We start from the raw sequence: 17,231 nt of genomic DNA, 5'->3' as shown, positions 1-17,231 counted from the left end.
GGCAGGTAATTTTGAGGAAGTAAAGAGGCTACAGAAGGATGTAGACAGATTAGGAGAATAGGGAAAGAAGTGGCAGGTGGAATATAGAGTCGGGAAGTGTACGGTCATGCACTTTGGTAAAGAAAGGAAAGGGTAGACTATTTTCTGAATGGAGAGAAAATACAAAAAAACTGAGGTGCAAAGGGACTTGGGAGTCCTTGTGCAGTTAATTTGAAGGTTGACTCGGTGTTGAGGAAAGCAAATGTGACGTTAGCATTCATTTCAAGAGGACTAGAATATAAAAGCAAGGATGTAATGTTGAAACTTCATAAAGTACCGGCGAGGCCTCACTTGGAGAATTGTGAACAGGTGTGGGCCCTTTATCTTAGAAAGAATGTGATGAAACTGGGGAGGGTTCAATGGAAGTTCACGAAAATTATTCCAGGATTGAATGACTTGTCATATAAAGAGCGTTTGATGGCTATGGTCCTGTACTCACTAAAATTTAGAAGAATGAGGGATGAACTCATTGGAACCTATGGAATGTTGAAAGGCCTCGATAGAGTCGATGTGGAGAAGATGTTTCCCATGTTGGGAGGGTAGGGGGTCCAGGACCAGAGGACACAGCCTCAGAATAAAGGGGCGTCCTTTTAAAATGGAATTGAGGAGGAATTTCTTTAGCCATAGAGTGGTGAATCTGTGGAATTTGTTGCCACAGGCAGCTGTTGAGGGCCAAGTCTTTATGTATATTTAAGGCAGAGATTGATAGATTCTTGATTGGTCAGGGCATCAAAGGATACGGGGAGAAGGCAGATTGAGGCTGAGAGGAAAAATGGATCAGCCACGGTGAAATGGTGGAGCAGACTTGATGGGCCAAATGGCCTAATTCTGCTCTTATATCTTACCGTCTAAATCATAAGAAAATCTGAAAAGTTTGTAATATGGTCAACTAAGTGTCATACGAACTGGAAAAGGCTGATGGGAAAATGGGCTAATAGTGTAGGTGTGAAAATTTACTTGCTCTCAATGACTCCCGCCAGTTTTTACAGACGCAGCACCAAAAGCAACTTATCTAGAGGCACCTCAGTTCGGTACAGCAACTGCTTTGCCCAGGACTGCTCAGAAATTGCAGAGAATGGCGAACACAGCCCAGACCATCACGAGAAGCAGCCCCGCCTTCACCGACTCTGTCGACACTTCCCGCTGCCTCGCAAAAACAACCAGCAAAACATTCTGTCTTCTACTCGCCCCACCCCTCGCACAGAAGATACAAAAGTTTGAGAACACGTATCCTAGGCTCGAGGACAGCTCTGTCACACTGTTATAAGTCTCATGAACAGAAATCTCATATGTTAAAAGATAAACTCAATCCCTCAGGCTACTTCATTGTGGCCCCTGCGATTATCTGTAAATTCATCTGCACTCTCTCTGCAAGTGTAACACTACACCCTGCATTCTGTTTCTACCCTTTTGTGCTCCATCCATGCACCTATGATCTGTCTGGATGGTGTGCAAACAAAAGCTTCTTACTGGATCTGGGAGCACTTGACGGCAATAAACCAATGAACAATTCGTTTAAAGGCCACGTTAGATGAGGCAGTGCAGTAATTAGATCAGGGAAGCATTTAGTTGGCAAGGCATCGCTAGCTGGAGATATCACAAGATTAAGCGGAGTTAAAACAGAAACACAAGGCCATAAATTACAGCACCCAATTGTGGAGAGAATGAGGGCAATCGCTGTTCAGCAAGCGAAGGCAAAGTCCCGTGCACTTAGAGGCAACTCCTACAAAGATCAAATACCACAGGAAAGTGGATTGCTGATAAATCATTGTGAAAATGTAAAATCCACATGTAACTAAACTCAAAGTTCAAAGTAAATTTATTATCAAAGTACGTGTACAGTATGTCACCACATAAAACCCTGAGATTCATTTCCGTGCAGGCATTCACAGTAGAACAAAGAAATACAACAGAATCAATGAAAAGCCACACACAAAGACTGACAGGCAGTCAGTGTGCAAAGGATGGTCCTCTCACACCATCATTTGCTACGAGTGCACAGAGGAATTTAAAACTGTGCACAAAAGGCTGTCACCACCTACCTCGCTGGCACGTTAGGTAGATTTCACGATCACACACAATCACATTTCCTTTATCGGCTTCTGACGCAGATGGTGTTGACAATGTGAGGCTTGCGATGATTTGTCTGTAGGCTTATTTACACTGCTTTTATTGAAGAAGTTATTCAGCGTGCACATGCTGTTGTCCCGGGCAAAAAAATTGCACAGCACAAGATTTTTTTGCACACACTGGCCGTTAGAAATTAGAGGGAACATTAAAGACAAACTGGGCAAATACAAAAAAAAACTAATACTGAGAACGTGAGTTGCAGAGCCCTTGAAAGTGAGTCCAAAGGTTGTGGAATCAGTTCAGTGTTGAGGTGAGTGAAGTTATCCATGCCAGTCAAGATCCCAAATGACAGGTAGTAACTGTTCCTGAACCAGGTGTTGTGAGACCCAAGGCGTCCGTACCTCCTTCTCGATGGCAGCAATGAGAAGAGAGCATGGCCTGGACAGTGGGGTCCTTGATGATACGGAAATGACAAGGTTTCAACACTTTCGCCCATTGCCTGAGAGCCATGTGTCAGAACACAGAACAGTACCAGGCTCTTTGACCCAAGATGCTTAGAATGTAGAACATTAAAAAGACAGAAAAAGGCATCTGTTAGTCTTGCGAGACCATGGATCTGCACCTGGAAAGTCTTCACTCTCCAGGGTGCAGGCCTGGGCAAGGTTGTATGGAAGACCACCAGTTGCCCATGCTGCAAGTCTCCCTTCTCCACACCACCGATGTTGTCCAAGGGAAGGGCATTAGGACCCATACAGCTTGGCACCAGTGTCGTCGCAGAGCAATGTGTGATTAAGTGCCTTGCTCAAGGACACAATACGTTGCCTTGGCTGGGGCTCGAACTCACGACCTTCAGGTCGCTAGTCCAATGCCTTAACCACTTGGCCACATGCCCACACTAATGTAGAAGATTACGGCATAGTAAAACCGTTCACAATATTAAGAACACAAATTGATGAGTCCTGGAGAGTGACTGGAATCAGCTCAGTGATGTGCTGAGTGAAGTTATCCACGCTGATCTGAGAGTCTCACGGTTGAAGGGTAATAACTGATCCTGAGCCTGGTGGTGGTTAGACTCAAGGCTTCTCTACCGCATGCCCGATGCAGCAATGAGAATAATGCCGATACTGTAAATTGCTGTAGGTTTTTTTTGCGCCAGTGCAGTGTCTTTAAGCTCTCAGAGTGCTCCCCTCAACGTTCACCATAAGTGGCCTGAATTAACTAACCTGCTCGAGAAACTCGCCACTGCCAAACGAGAGATCTTTTTCGTGCGCTCTCCAGATGTGAGCCATGGTTAAGAAAGCAACCAGGCCCCAGATGAAAGCCAGGTTCAAGGTGCAGGTCCAACACACAGGTCCCTTTTCTATAGCTGTTTTAAAACCAAAGTAATTAATAGTCACTGGCCCTAAAGTGTTCTAGATTCTGTTGTAAGCTTAGACAACCTTCTTCACGGTCCACTTGTACGGCAATTCAAGTGGACCGGAACACACAAAGCTGCAGAGCGTAGAGGATTCTGCCTAACGCAGCCAGGACACATCCCTCCCCATTACTATTTGTATCTACATGAGGCGCTGCCTCAACAAGACAGCATCTATCAAAGATCTCCCCTATCTGGGCCACGTCATCTTCTTGCACCTACCTCAGGAAGGAGATACAGAATCCTGAAGTCCAGCACCAACAGCTTCAAGAACAACCACACCTGTTATTTCCTCAAAGAATTCCAACAGAGTTATCAAGCAAGATTTTCTCTTAAGGAAACCATATTGACTTTGGCCCATTTTATCATGTGCTTCCAAGTGCCCTGATACCTCATCCTTAACAACTGATTCCAACATCTTCCCAACCACTGAGGTTAGACTAACAGGTCTGTAGCTTCTTTTTTTCTGTCTCCCTCCCTTCCTGAAGAGTGGAGTGACATCTGCAATTTTCCAGTCCTCTGGAACCATGCCTGAATCTTGAAAGATCAATACTAATACCTCCTCAATCTCTTCAGCTACCTCTTTCAGAACCCTGGGGTGTAGTCCATCTGGTTCAGGTGACCTATCTACCTTCAGACCTTTCAGCTTCCCAAGCATCTTCTCCTTAGTAAGAGCAACAACATTCACTTTTGCCCTCTGACACTCCTGAGTTTCCAGCAAGTATGGATACGGGTTCAATTTCAACTTTTAAAGGAGGTTTCGCTAAGTACGTGGATGACAAGGGTACAGAGGGCGATGGTCCAGGTGCAGGTCGATTGGACTAGGCAGAACAATAGTCTGGCACAGACTAAATGTGCTGCAGGGCATGTTTCTCTGCTGTAGTATTCTACGACTCTGTACCCAGACTTGTGCATATGTAAACAAACTCACCACCAGTTCTGGTGTCATCTCAAGACTTAGTAATCATTTCACTGTTTCTTGCTGCTTTGGCAAAGCACAATCAGGGACCCCTTCCCCTTGGTTTTTCAATCCTCTCTTCCCTCTCATTGGATCGAAGACTCAATAGCTTGTCAGCACGTACCACCAGGCCCAAGGACAGCTTCCGTCCTGCTGATATAAAGCTTCTGAACAGATGTATTCTGTGCCGAGGATGAATGCTTTAATCTCAATCTACCACATGGCCCTTGCACTTTACTTGTCTACCCCACTGCATTTTCTTTGTAACTCTCTCACTACATTCTACTTCCTGTTTTCTTTCTTCCCTTTTGTCCTATCTCAGCATACTTCTGTAGGGAATGATCTGTCTGGCAGGCAGGCAGTCAAAAGCTTTTCATTGTGTCTTGGTACATGTGACAATAATAGAACAATTACTAATTCTCATCCAAATCATCAATATAAAAGATAGACAACAGAAGACCTCAGGACTAATTTGTGGAAATGACCTCTGTATGAAGGACTTAGAACTCTGTGTTTAAAACAGAGCTGTTTTCCTAGCCATTGACCACATCTGAATGAAAAACTGTCACAGGAAAGCAGCGTCCACCATCAGAGATTCTCACCACCCAGGCCAGGCTCTTTTCTCACTGCTGTCATCAGGCAGAAGGTACAAGATCCTCAGGATTTGCACCACCAGGTTCAAGAACAGTTACAACCCTGCAACCAGCAAACTATTGAACAAAAGAGGACAACTATACTTATTTATTGAGATCACAAAATACTCTGCAGATGCTGGGGTCAAAGCAACACCCACAACACGCTGGAGGAACTCTGCAGGTCGGGCAGCATCCGTGGAAATGATCAGTCAACGTTTCGGGCCGGAACCCTTCGTCAGGACTGTAGAGGGAAGGAGCAGAGGCCCTATAAAGAAAGTGGGGAAGGGTGGGAAGGAGAAGGCTGGTGGGTTCCAGGTGAAAAACCAGTAAGGGGAAAGATAAAGGGGTGAGGGAGGGGAGGCAGGGAGGTGATAGGCAGGAAAGATGAAGGAGGAATAGGGGAAAACACAATGGGTAGTAGAAGGAGGCGGAACCATGAGGGAGGTGGTAGGCAGCTGGGGGAGGGGGCAGAGTGACATAGGGATAGGGGAAGGGAGGGGGAGGGAATTAGCGGAAGTTGGATAATTTTATGTTCATACCAAGGGGCTGGAGACTACCCAGACGGTATGTGAGATGTTGCTCCTCCAACCAGAGTTTAGCCTCATTATGGCAGTAGAGGAGGCCATGTATGGACATATCTGAATGGGAATATGAAGCAGAGTTGAAGTGGGTGGCTACTGGGAGATCCTGTCTATTGTGGTGGACGGAGCGGAGGTGCTCCCCAATCTGCGTCGGGTCTCACCGATGTAGAGGAGGCCACACCGGGAGCACTGGATGCAATAGATGACCCCAACAGACTCACAAGTGAAGTGTTGCCTCACCTGGAAGGACTGTTTGGGGCCCTGAATGGTGGCAAGAGAGGAGGTGTAGGGACAGGTGTAGTACTTGCTCTTACAGGGATAAGTGCCAAGTGGGAGATCCGTGGGGAGGGACGTGTGGACCAGGGAGCCGCAGAGGGACCGATCCCTGCGGAAAGTGGAGAGGGGCTGAGAGGGAAAGATGTGCTTAGTGGTGGGGTCCTGTTGAAGGTGGCAGAAGTTGTGGAGGATAATGTGCTGGATCCGGAGGCTGGTGGGGTGGTAAGTGAGGACAAGGGGAACTCTCTCCCTATTGTGGTGGTGGGAGGGTGGGGTGAGGGCCGAAGTGCGGGAAATGGAGGAGATGCGGGTGAGGGCATCATTGATGATGGCAGAAGGGAAACCACGATCCTTAAAGAAAGAGGGCATTTGAGATATCCTGGAATGGAAAACCTCATCCTTGGAGCAGATGCGGAGGAGTCGGAGGAACTGGGAATAGGGAATGGCATTTTTGCATGTGGCGGGGTGGGAAGAGGTATAGTTGAGGTAGTTATGAGAGTCAGTGGGCTTGTATAAGGTGTCAGTGGACAGTCTGTCTCCAGAGATGGAGAGTGAGAGATCGAGAAAGGGGAGAGAAGTGTCCGAGATAGACCAAGTGAATTTGAGGGCTGGGTGGAAGTTAGAAGTAAAGTGGATGAAATTGACGAGCTCAGCATGGGTGCAGGAAGCAGCACCAATGTAGTCATCAATGTATCGAAGGAAAAGTTGGGGAGCAGCACCAGAATAGGTTTGGAGCACAGACTGTTCCGCATAACCAACGAAGAGGCAGGCATAGCTAGGGCCCATGCGAGTTCCCATAGCTACACCCTTAGTCTGAAGAAAGTGGGAAGAGCCAAAAGAGAAGTTATTAAGTGTGAGAACCAGTTCCGCCAACCGGAGGAGGGTAGTGGTGGTGGGGAACTGGTGAGGTCTATTATCCAGAAAGTAGCGGAGGGCTTTGAGGCCTTCTTGATGGGGAATGGAGGTGTATAGGGATTGGACATCCATAGTGAAAATGAAGCGGTCGGGACCAGGGAACTGGAAGTTATTGAAGAGGTGGAGGGCATGGGATGTATCCCGGATGGAAGTGGGGAGGGACTGAACTATGGGTGACAAAATGGAGTCCAGGTAGGCAGATACAATATTCCCAGTTCCTCCGTCTCCACCACATCTGCTCCAAGGATGAGGTTTTCCGTTCCAGGACATCTCAAATGTCCTCTTTCTTTAAGGATCGTGGTTTCCCTTCTGCCATCATCAATGATGCCCTCACCCGCATCTCCTCCATTTCCCGCACTTCGGCCCTCACCCCATCCTCCTACCACCACAACAGGGACAGAGTTCCCCTTGTCCTCACCTACCACCCCACCAGCCTCTGGATCCAGCACATTATCCTCTGCAACTTCCACCACCTTCAACAGCACTCCACCACTAAGCACATCTTTCCCTCTCCACCCCTCTCCGCTTCCCGCAGGGATTGGTCCCTCTGCGACTCCCTGGTCCACACATCCCTCCCCACGGATCTCTCACCCAGCACTTATCCCTGTAAGCGTAAGTGCTACACCTGTCCCTACACCTCCTCTCTTGCCACCATTCAGGGCCCCAAACAGCCCTTCCAGGTGAGGCAACACTTCACTTATGAGTCTGTTGGGGTCATCTATTGCATCCGGTGCTCCCGGTGCGGCCTCCTCTACATCAGTGAAACCCGACGCAGATTGGGGGACCACTTCATCGAGCACCTCCACTCCGTCCGCCACAACAGACAGGATCTCCCAGTAGCCACCCACTTCAACTCTGCTTCCCACTCCCATTCAGATTTGTCCATACATGTCCTCTTCTACTGCCATGATGAGGCTAAACTCAGGTTGGAGGAGCAACACCTCATATACCGTCCAGGTAGTCTCCACCCCTTGGTATGAACATAGAACTCTCCAATTTCTGGTAATTCCCTCCCCCTCCCTATTTCACTCAGCCCCCTCCCCCAGCTGCCTATCACCTCCCTCATGGTTCCGCCTCCTTCTACTACCCATTGTGTTTTCTTCTATTCCTTCTTCACCTTTCCTGCCTATCCCCTCCCTGCCTCCCCTCCCTCACCCCTTTATCTTTCCCCTTACTGGTTTTTCACCTGGAACCTACCAGCCTTCTCCTTCCCACCCTCCCCCCACGTTCTTTATAGGGCCTCTGTCCCTTCCCTCTTCAGTCCTGACGAAGGGTTCTGGCCCGAAATGTTGACTGATCTTTTCCACGGATACTGCCCAACCTGCTGAGTTCCTCCAGCGTGTTGCGAATGTTGTCATCTATTGAGATGTTCACACAGCCTATAATCTCACTTTAAGGACACTTTATCTCATGTTCTTGTTATTTATTGCTATTTATTTATATTTGCATTTACACGGTTTGTTGTCTTCTGCACTCTGGGTGATCTTTCATTGACCCTGTTATAATTACTATTCTATAGATTTGCTATCTATAGGAAAAAGAATCTCCGGGTTATACATGGTGACATGTACGTACTCTGATAATAAAATTCACTTTGAACTTTGACTTACCTGACACACCAACACTTTGTCACTAATCAGCCCCACGTAGAACTTGGCTACGACGGATCCTGGTGACTTCCTGAAAATCGGCCCACTATATTATTTGTCGTGGGGATTCACTTCGGCTATCCTAACAGTCTATAAACCTTGAAACGGTGTACTCTGAGGCTTCGTTCATCATGACTGGGGAATTCAAACAGGCTGATTTCAACAGTGTACTACTATCAGCACACGTCCTATCCCAGCGAGCACTTAAAAATCCTACTGAACACGGAGGTCCGGATTGAAACCCGAAGGCCGAATGCATGTCCAGAAGCCAAGGGCCGATGGCTGGAGCCCGAGTCTGTGCGAATGTTCAGGGAGCTGGGGCCCAGTGTCTATGAATCTGTGACTCTACTAGAGGCCTGAATCTGTGAATGCTTGGGGAGTCAGAGCCCTATGAATCCATGACCCTGCTGGAGGCCCGAGGCTGGAGACAGCCTGTCCTCTGGTTGAAGACTGTGGGTGGGCGGGGAGGAACGGATCTGCTTTCACTGTTGTTGTTCTGTGTCGTTCTGCCAAGCACTGTGGGGCTTGCTATGTTGGCACTGAAATCTGCTAACACTTGTGGGCTGCCCCTGACACACCCTCGGGTGTGTTGGTTGTTAACACAAATAGCACATTTTGAAGTATGTGTGACAGTAAGTCTGAAGGTGAAACATCAAAGATGCCTATCCCTCCATCCTGAAAAAGCTGTACTCCTTCTCCTTGGTTACAGACACAAACGGCAGGATCTGGTATGGAAAGTCTCCCAGTGCTGGTCTAATTCATTAAAGGTATACAATTGTCTCATGTCTAATTGGTCCATATTCAAGAACTTATCAGTCAATCTGAATGAGTCTGCCTTGGCAATCACAAATTTCATTAATGTAGAGGACTACACCCTCTAAGAGGACCACAACCTTGTTGAGTTTGGAGGTTTGCATGCCTCAACGACCCGGAGAGCTACGGTGGCTGGAGTCAAGGCCTTATGCTTCGGCTCTTGGGTAACCCATGTCAAACAGGTCAAAGAGTAGAGGCCAGGCTAAGAGTGGTCCACCAGTCCTCCAGGTTCGGGGGTTCAGCTCAGGGCTTACAACCCTGACTAGTAAAACAAAACTATTACGGAAACAGCAATGAAGAATCCAGGATTTGCTGACTGACAATAGTGAAAACGGAAAAGAAGCTACTGACACGATGAAACACTGGCAGGGATGGAGGACCTCCATTGCTGCCCTAAACACCAGCAGTGAAACAAGAAGTCAGTCAGTCAGTCAGTCAGAGGATTACACACCAAAACAATCATTCTAGATTTTCCCCAACTGGAAAATCATGAATGAACCAAGAGACTCACTATCAACTGAAGGCCATGTCTGATGTGTTCAAAGTTCATTATCAAAGTATTCTTATATGCAGCCTTGAGTTTGTCTTCTTGCAGGCAGCCACAAAACAAAGAAAGCTCAGACAGTTGATCTGATCAACCATTCCGGTTAACCCCTATACCCCTCCGTTACCTCAGCCACTGCACTGTAAACACTTTAAACAACTTTGCAACAATAAAAGCAAGCAAATAACATTCAGAACTGAAGTTCACAAAAGTGAGTCTACAGACACAAAGCCAGATACACCAGATCCAGGAGCCAATTATTTAGTCCAGTGGTCCCCAACCACCGGGCCGTGGACCAGTACCAGGCCACAAAGCATGCGCTACCGAGCGATATGATTTGGCGATAGGAGTCAGCTGCACCTTTCTCTGTTCCTTGTCATGCCCACTGTTGCGCCATTACACATGCGAGGTCATTACCCGCGCGTCGTCCATGTCAGCATGGGAAGGAGATCAACTCCTCGAGCTTGCAAATGACGGCGGGCTGGAAAGTCTGTTTGACATAACATCTCTGCCAGCATTCCGGATCAAACTCAAGGCTAAGTATCCTGAGATAGTCAGGAAAGCACTGAAAACGGCGCTTCCATTTCCAACATATCTCTGCAATGAATGCAACGAGAACTAAATTGCGGAATAGACTGGACATAAGGAACCCCCTTTGTGTATTGCTGTCTCCCATCAGCCCGTGATAGGATCATCTTGTTGCAGGGAAAAAAGCCCAGGGCTCCCACTGATTCAGCGATATTGCTGTGTTGCAATGATTTTATATGTTCATATGGGGAAAATATGCGCTGCGTGTTTAATATCCAAACGTTACTTAAAATGTTATGGTGCTATTGACATATAACCATATATCAATTACAGCATGGAAACAGGCCATCTCGGCCCTTCTAATCCATGCCAAGCACTACTCTCACCTAGTCCCACCGACCTGCACTCAGCCCATAACCCTCCATTCCTTTCCTGTCCATATACCTATCCAATTTTTCTTTAATTGATAATATCGAACCTGCCTCTACCACTTCTACTGGAAGTTCGTTCAAAACTTACTTCAAGCTCCCCTGACAATTGACTTATCACTATATTCATGCGAGGAAAATATGCACTGTGTGTTTAATATTAAATTTGTTAGATAAACCCTTTTAGAAAGGAAATTGAGTGTATTAGTCACTTATCACTGATATTCCGGTCGTGATTAAGACCCCCCTCCCCCTCCGCTGAACAGAATCGCCAAAAACGATTTGTAGAAAAAAACCGTACACGCATGCGCGCTGGTGCCCGCGCCAGGCTTCATAGTCATTGTAGTCTTTCTCGGGGTAAACCCAGCGTATTTGACTGCTACTCTCGTCCGTTGGCAACCCTACCCCCGCCCACCCCGGTCCGCAAGAATATTGTCAATATGAAACCGGTCCGCAGTGCGAAAAAGGTTGGGGACCCCTGATTTAGTCGAATAACCCTGATCTATATGGAAATGCTAGCTGTGTCCTCGTAAATCATCGGAGACAACACTAAACTGGAGTCCCAGACCAGCCACAGCCGTAACATTCAACAAAGTGAAGCCAGGCAGTAAAGCTAGCAATAACACATTCCTCCCTGAACGTCTCAATGTGCCCTTTGATCAGAAGGTCAATGAAGTGATGACACCTGTCCCATCAACCTCTGATATACCTCTATCCACAGTCATTGATGCAGGCATCAGATTAGCGTTCCTGAGTGATCAGCAGAAACTGACAGAGTCCTGGCCGTGTCCTCAGATCCTGTACAGATTCACTGCAAGGGGTGGGGGGGGGGGTTGTAAACATCTTTAACCTCTCCCTCGTCCAAGAAGTTCCCACCTGCAATAAGTAGACCACGTGCCAAAGAAAAATGAGATCAGGGAGCCTGAACAGCCACACTCTTATTTGAAGGCACTCATTTCTAATTACAATTCATAGCATATTTTATGTATTACAATATACTGCTGTCGCAGAACAACAAATTTCATGACTTGATTCTGAAATAATATGCCTCAATGACCGTTGTCTGGTAATTCTGGCATCACGATCATGAAGTGCTTTGAGAAGCTGGTCATGCCACACATCAACGCTAGCCTCCCAGACAAGTTCAACCCAAGGAATTTCAATTACACTGACAGAGCCCTCGCAAGCCTTCAGCACACCTACATGAAACGTTGTCGCAGGAAAGCAGAATCTATTGTCAGGGCCCCCACCACCCAGGACATGCTCTCTTTGCACTACTGCCATCAGGAAGAAGGTACAGGAGCCTCAGGACCCACACTACCAGGTTCAGGAACAGTTATTACCCCTCAACCATCAGGCTCCTGAACCAGAGGGGATAACTTCACTCGCCCCAACATTGAACTGTTCCCACAACCAATGGACTCACTTTCAAAGACTCTTCATCCCATGTTCTCGATACATAGTGCTTATTTATTATTATTTCTTTTTGCATTTGCAGTTTGTTCTCTGCTGCACTCCAATTAAACGCCCTAGTTGGGCAGTCTTTCATTGATTCTGTTATGGTTATTATTCTATAGATTAATTGAGTACACCCACAAGAAAATAAATCTCAGGGTTGTATATGGTGACACATATGTACTTTGATAATAAAATTTACTTTGAACTTTGAGAGGCCCATGGTAGACATCATCTCCCTGGGCTATACATATCTCTGGAAGTTCTGGACAGTAAGGACACCTACATTAGAGTCCTATTTATTGACTCTGGTTCTGCCTTCAACACCATAATTCCAAATTGTTAGACCTAGGTCTCAGCATCACAATCTTACCCCTCCCCTCCACAATTGGACCGTTGACTTCTAGACCTATAAATGTCAACAGTAACTATGGCAGCAGCACCTTCAACACAATTACCCAGAAGACTGCATCCTCTTTACTCCCTATATTATTTCGCAGGACTTCATGTGGGCAAACCACATCTCCTTCATTACGTGTCAGAAGATGTACTTCGTGCGGCAGTTGGTAAAATCCCGCTTCCCCAGAACACGCTGGTCCAATTCTGCACTGCCATCACGGAGAGCATCCTCACATCAGCCATGACTGTCTGGTTTGCTGCAGCAGCCTCTCACAGTGTACAAGAACCTCAGCAAAGCCAGCTCAGTGAGAAAGGTCATTGTCTGCAGTCTATCATCACTGCAGGACTTGTATATGACCAGGGCAAAGCAGTGGGCAGACAAGACACAACCCACTCTGCAAAAAAATAATGAAAGTTGCCTCACAGGTAGATAGGGCAGTTAAGAAAGCTTATGGGGTGTTAGCTTTCATAAGTCGAGGGACAGAGTTTAAGAGTCGCGAGGTAATGATGCAGCTCTAGAAAACTCTGGTTAGGCCAGTTCTGGTCGCCTCACTATAGGAAGGGTGTGGAAGCATTGGAAAGGGTACAAACTAGATTTACCAGGATGCTGCCTGGTTTAGAGAGTATGAATGATGACCAGAGATTAAAGGAACTAGGGCTTTACTCTCTGGAGAGGAGGAGGATGAGAGGAGACATGATAGAGGTGTACAAGATAATAAGAGGAATAGATAGAGTGGATAGCCAGTGCTTCTTCCCCAGGGCACCACTGCTCAATACAAGAGGACGTGGCTTTAACGTAAGGGGTGTGAAGTTCAAGGGGGATATTAGAGGAAGGTTCTTTACTCAGAGAGTGGTTGGTGCGTGGAATGCACTGCCTGAGTCAGTAGTGGAGGCAGATACACTAGTGAAATTTAAGAGACTACTAGACAGGTATATGGAGGAATTTAAGGTGGGGGGTTATAAGGGAGTCAGGGTTTAAGGGTCGGCACAACATTGTGGGCCGAAGGGCCTGTACTGTACTGTTCTGTGTTCTATGTTCAAACTTCCCTTTCCAAAAGCTCCCTTCTGGAAGGCGCCATAGGGCTTTTAAAACAGCAACTCCACACCATCTTATCAATTCCTTCACTCAGGCAGTTAATCTGATCGACCATTCTAGTTAACCCCTCTATCAGAATCAGGTTTATTATCACCAGCATGTGACGTGAAATTTGTTAATATAGAAAAAAAAAACAAAATAAAATAATAATAAATGAATTACAGTATATATTGAATAAATTAAAAATCATGCAAAAAAACAGAAATAATACATATTAAAAAAAAGTGAGGTAGTGTTCATGGGTTTGTGGTCTGTTCAGAAATCGGATGGCAGAGGGGAAGAAACTGTTCCTGAATCGCTGAGTGTGTGCCTTCAGGCTTCTGTACCTCCTTCCTGATGGTAACAGTGAGAAGAGGGCATGTCCTGGGTGATGGGCATCCTTAATAATGGACGCTGCCTTTCTGAGACACTGCTCCCTAAAGATGTCCTGGGTGCTTTGTAGACTAGTACCCAAGATGGAGCCGACTAAATTTACCACCCTCTGCAGCTTCTTTCGGTCCTGTGCAGTAGCCCCTCCATACCAGACAGTGATGCAGCCTGTCAGAATGCTCTCCACGGTGCAACTATAGAAGTTTTTGAGTGTATTTGTTGACATACCAATTTTCTTCAAACTCCTAATGAAGTGTAGTCACTGTCTTGCCTTCTTCATAGCTACATCAATATCACCACAGTCACCACTGTAAACAGTTTAAACAACTTTTATCATGCTGAGCAGCACACAAAATGCTGGAGGAACTCAGCAGGTCAGGCAGCATCAGTGGAAATGAATAAACAGTTAACATTTCAGGCGAGACCCTTCTTCAAGGCTGCATCATTTCCATCGACGCTGCCTGACCTGCTGAGTTCCTCCAGCATTTTGAGTGTGTTGCTCTGGATTTCCAGCAGCTACAGAATCTCTTGTTTTAATAATGTTGTTTGCATTGTAAACATACGCAGGTATTTATGCACACTTTATTCCAGATCCGTAATAACTTTACTTCCATGTAATTCCTTTCACTGTTGAAAGTTGATTTTTTTGTTGCGGATGGTGCCAACACACCACCGGAAATTCCTAATACATACAAATATAGATGGCGAATAAAGTTGACCCCAGATCCCCAACGCGACTGTATGGCCGCATTCTGCTTACACTCCGTTTATAGATTTACAGATGACGCTATCATCACAGACTGGATCTCAAACAAGAGCGAGACAACGCAGGAAGACGACAGCATGGTATCATGACAACAACCTCTCCCATTCTGTTATCAAAACAGAAGAGAGCTGGTCGTTGACTTCAGGAAGCGGGACGAAGTGCACACTTCGTCTGTACCAACAGTGCTGATGTGGAAATGATAGAGAGCTCCGAGGTAAATATTACCAAAACTCGGCCTGATCCAGACACGTACGCGTGACAAAGGTACAGTAGTGTCTGCACTTCCCCAGAAGGCTAAGGAAATTCGACACATCTCTGATGACTGTCGCCTATTTTTACGGACGCACTGTATGCATCACGGTTTGGCATGGCAACAGCTCTGCCGAAGGCTAATAAAATCCGAGAGAACTACGAACAAAGCCGAGTCCGTCATGAACACCAGCCTCCCATCCACTGCCTGCACTTCCCGTCGCTTTAGCAAAGCACCCAGCCGGGGTCAGCCCCTCTCCTCCTCCCTTCCACCGGGTTGTAGATACGAAAGCTCGAGAACACGTACCAACCCAGGCTCAGGGACAGCCTCGATCCCGCTGCATGGAGACTATTGAACGGATAAAAAAAACCGAACTCTTGAACTCTCAAGTCTACCTCGCCGTGGCTCTTGCATTTCATCCCAAAGATTCAAACAGTGCGCTTTCTGTGTAACACCAGATTCTGCATCCACACAATACACACACCCCTCTTGTACAACCTCTATGCACAGAATCATCTGTCCGGACGGCAGGCAGGCAGGCAAACAAAAGCTTTGCACTGTGCATGTGACAATAGTAAACCAATTACCTATTGGCAACCCACACAGACACCCAGGTTTAACGCTGGCTGCATAGGGCAGCGGCGATAAAGGCAGAGTCGGTGCCTACAATCGAAGCGTCCTGCGCCGGCTACAAACCGGGCAGAGATAAGCTCGGGCAGCGAGAGGAACAATTTAAAAACTTAAAAAATACCTTCCATGGCGTCCAGCTGGAAGCCGCCGTCCTTCGGCCTCCGGGAGCGTCCTATCGCTGTTAGCGAAACCGAGGCCGCAGCGTCAGGAACGGGAAGGGCTTTGCGCGCATGCGCCCGGCCGCCAGCCATTGTGTCGGGGCGGGGGGGGGGGGGGGTGATATCGCAGCGGGTTCGGTTCCCTCCCCCGGCCGGAGGGCGGTTGCGGGAATTCAACGGCAGGGTCGAGCGGTGTGTCGGGCTGTGACTTCAGTTCATACCGAGGAGCACTCCCCCAGTTGGGTCGGGGCGTGGGGGGAATCACAAACCACATTGGGACAGTCCCGGCCCTTCCTCTTCCTCTCTCCGCCCGCACTCCTTCACTGGGGGCCGGTTCCCACCGACGCTGTCGCCGCGGGTCCGAGCCAGTCCTCGTCAGCCCCGTTACAGGCAAAGAGACCGGTTTCTGGAGCGCCGGGGATTGTGGGTAGGAAGGCGGCCATTGTTTCTGCTTATTCTAGCGGTTTGTGAACATGCCGGCTAACTGAGAGGCTCTGAGATGTACAAATACCACCAGCTCCTAAACTCCAAATCCGGGGACTGGGGATCAAGAGAAAACAGTCTGGGTACTAGTTCTGCTGATATCAGAACTGTGGAATAATGCCCTTTTTCAGGAGGAACCTGGTTTCTGCCCCTCTACTCCATTAAACCCTCTTATTAATTTGATCTCTAGTGTTAAATCTCCCCATAACCTTTACCTAAAAGAGAACAATCACAGTTTCTCCATTGTCCCAATAATAACCCCTTCCTATTTCATGGTAAATCTTCTCCAACCCTCTGATGCTTTCCCCAAATGTGTTCTGTATTGGACACAATGCTTTACATAGAATATAGAACATAGAAGAGCACAGCACAGGAACAGTCCTTCGGCCCACAATGTTGTGCTGAACCAGATAAAAAGTAAATGTTTTAGAAAACAAAAACGAATCCCTCCTATCTACACAATGTCCATGTCCCTTCATCCTCATATTCGTGTGCTTATCTAAGCACCTCTAATGTATTTGCCTCCACCACCATACCAGGCAGCGCATTCCAGGCATCCACCACTTCTAAATAAAAGACTTACCCCTTACATCCCCTTTGTACCTAGCTCCTCACACCTTCAATGCATGCCCTCTGGTATTGGGCATTTCTAGCCTGGGAAAAAGATACTCCTTGTCTACTCTATCTATGTGCCTTATAATCTTATAAACCTCTTATCAGATCTCCCCTCAGCATCCGCTGCTCTAAAGGAAACAACCCAAGTTTGTCCAACCTC

General features: G+C 47.1%; 1 protein-coding gene across 1 annotated transcript in view; it reads right to left on the bottom strand.

The window, feature by feature from the left end:
• LOC140203682 (uncharacterized) overlaps positions 1-16,066 on the bottom strand; it is a 100,276-nt gene extending 84,210 nt beyond the window's left edge. Inside the window, exon 1 of the mRNA XM_072269729.1 lies at positions 15,937-16,066. Within this exon, the coding sequence (XP_072125830.1) occupies positions 15,937-16,066 (130 nt within the window). The remainder of the gene's footprint in view (positions 1-15,936) is intronic.
• Between the last annotated feature and the right edge of the window lie 1,165 nt (positions 16,067-17,231).

This window comes from Mobula birostris, chromosome 10 (genome assembly GCF_030028105.1).
Source record: "Mobula birostris isolate sMobBir1 chromosome 10, sMobBir1.hap1, whole genome shotgun sequence".
NCBI classification, from domain to species: Eukaryota; Metazoa; Chordata; class Chondrichthyes; order Myliobatiformes; family Myliobatidae; genus Mobula; species Mobula birostris.
Note: the sequence above shows the minus strand (reverse complement) of the source record. Positions and strands in the feature narration are given on the sequence as shown.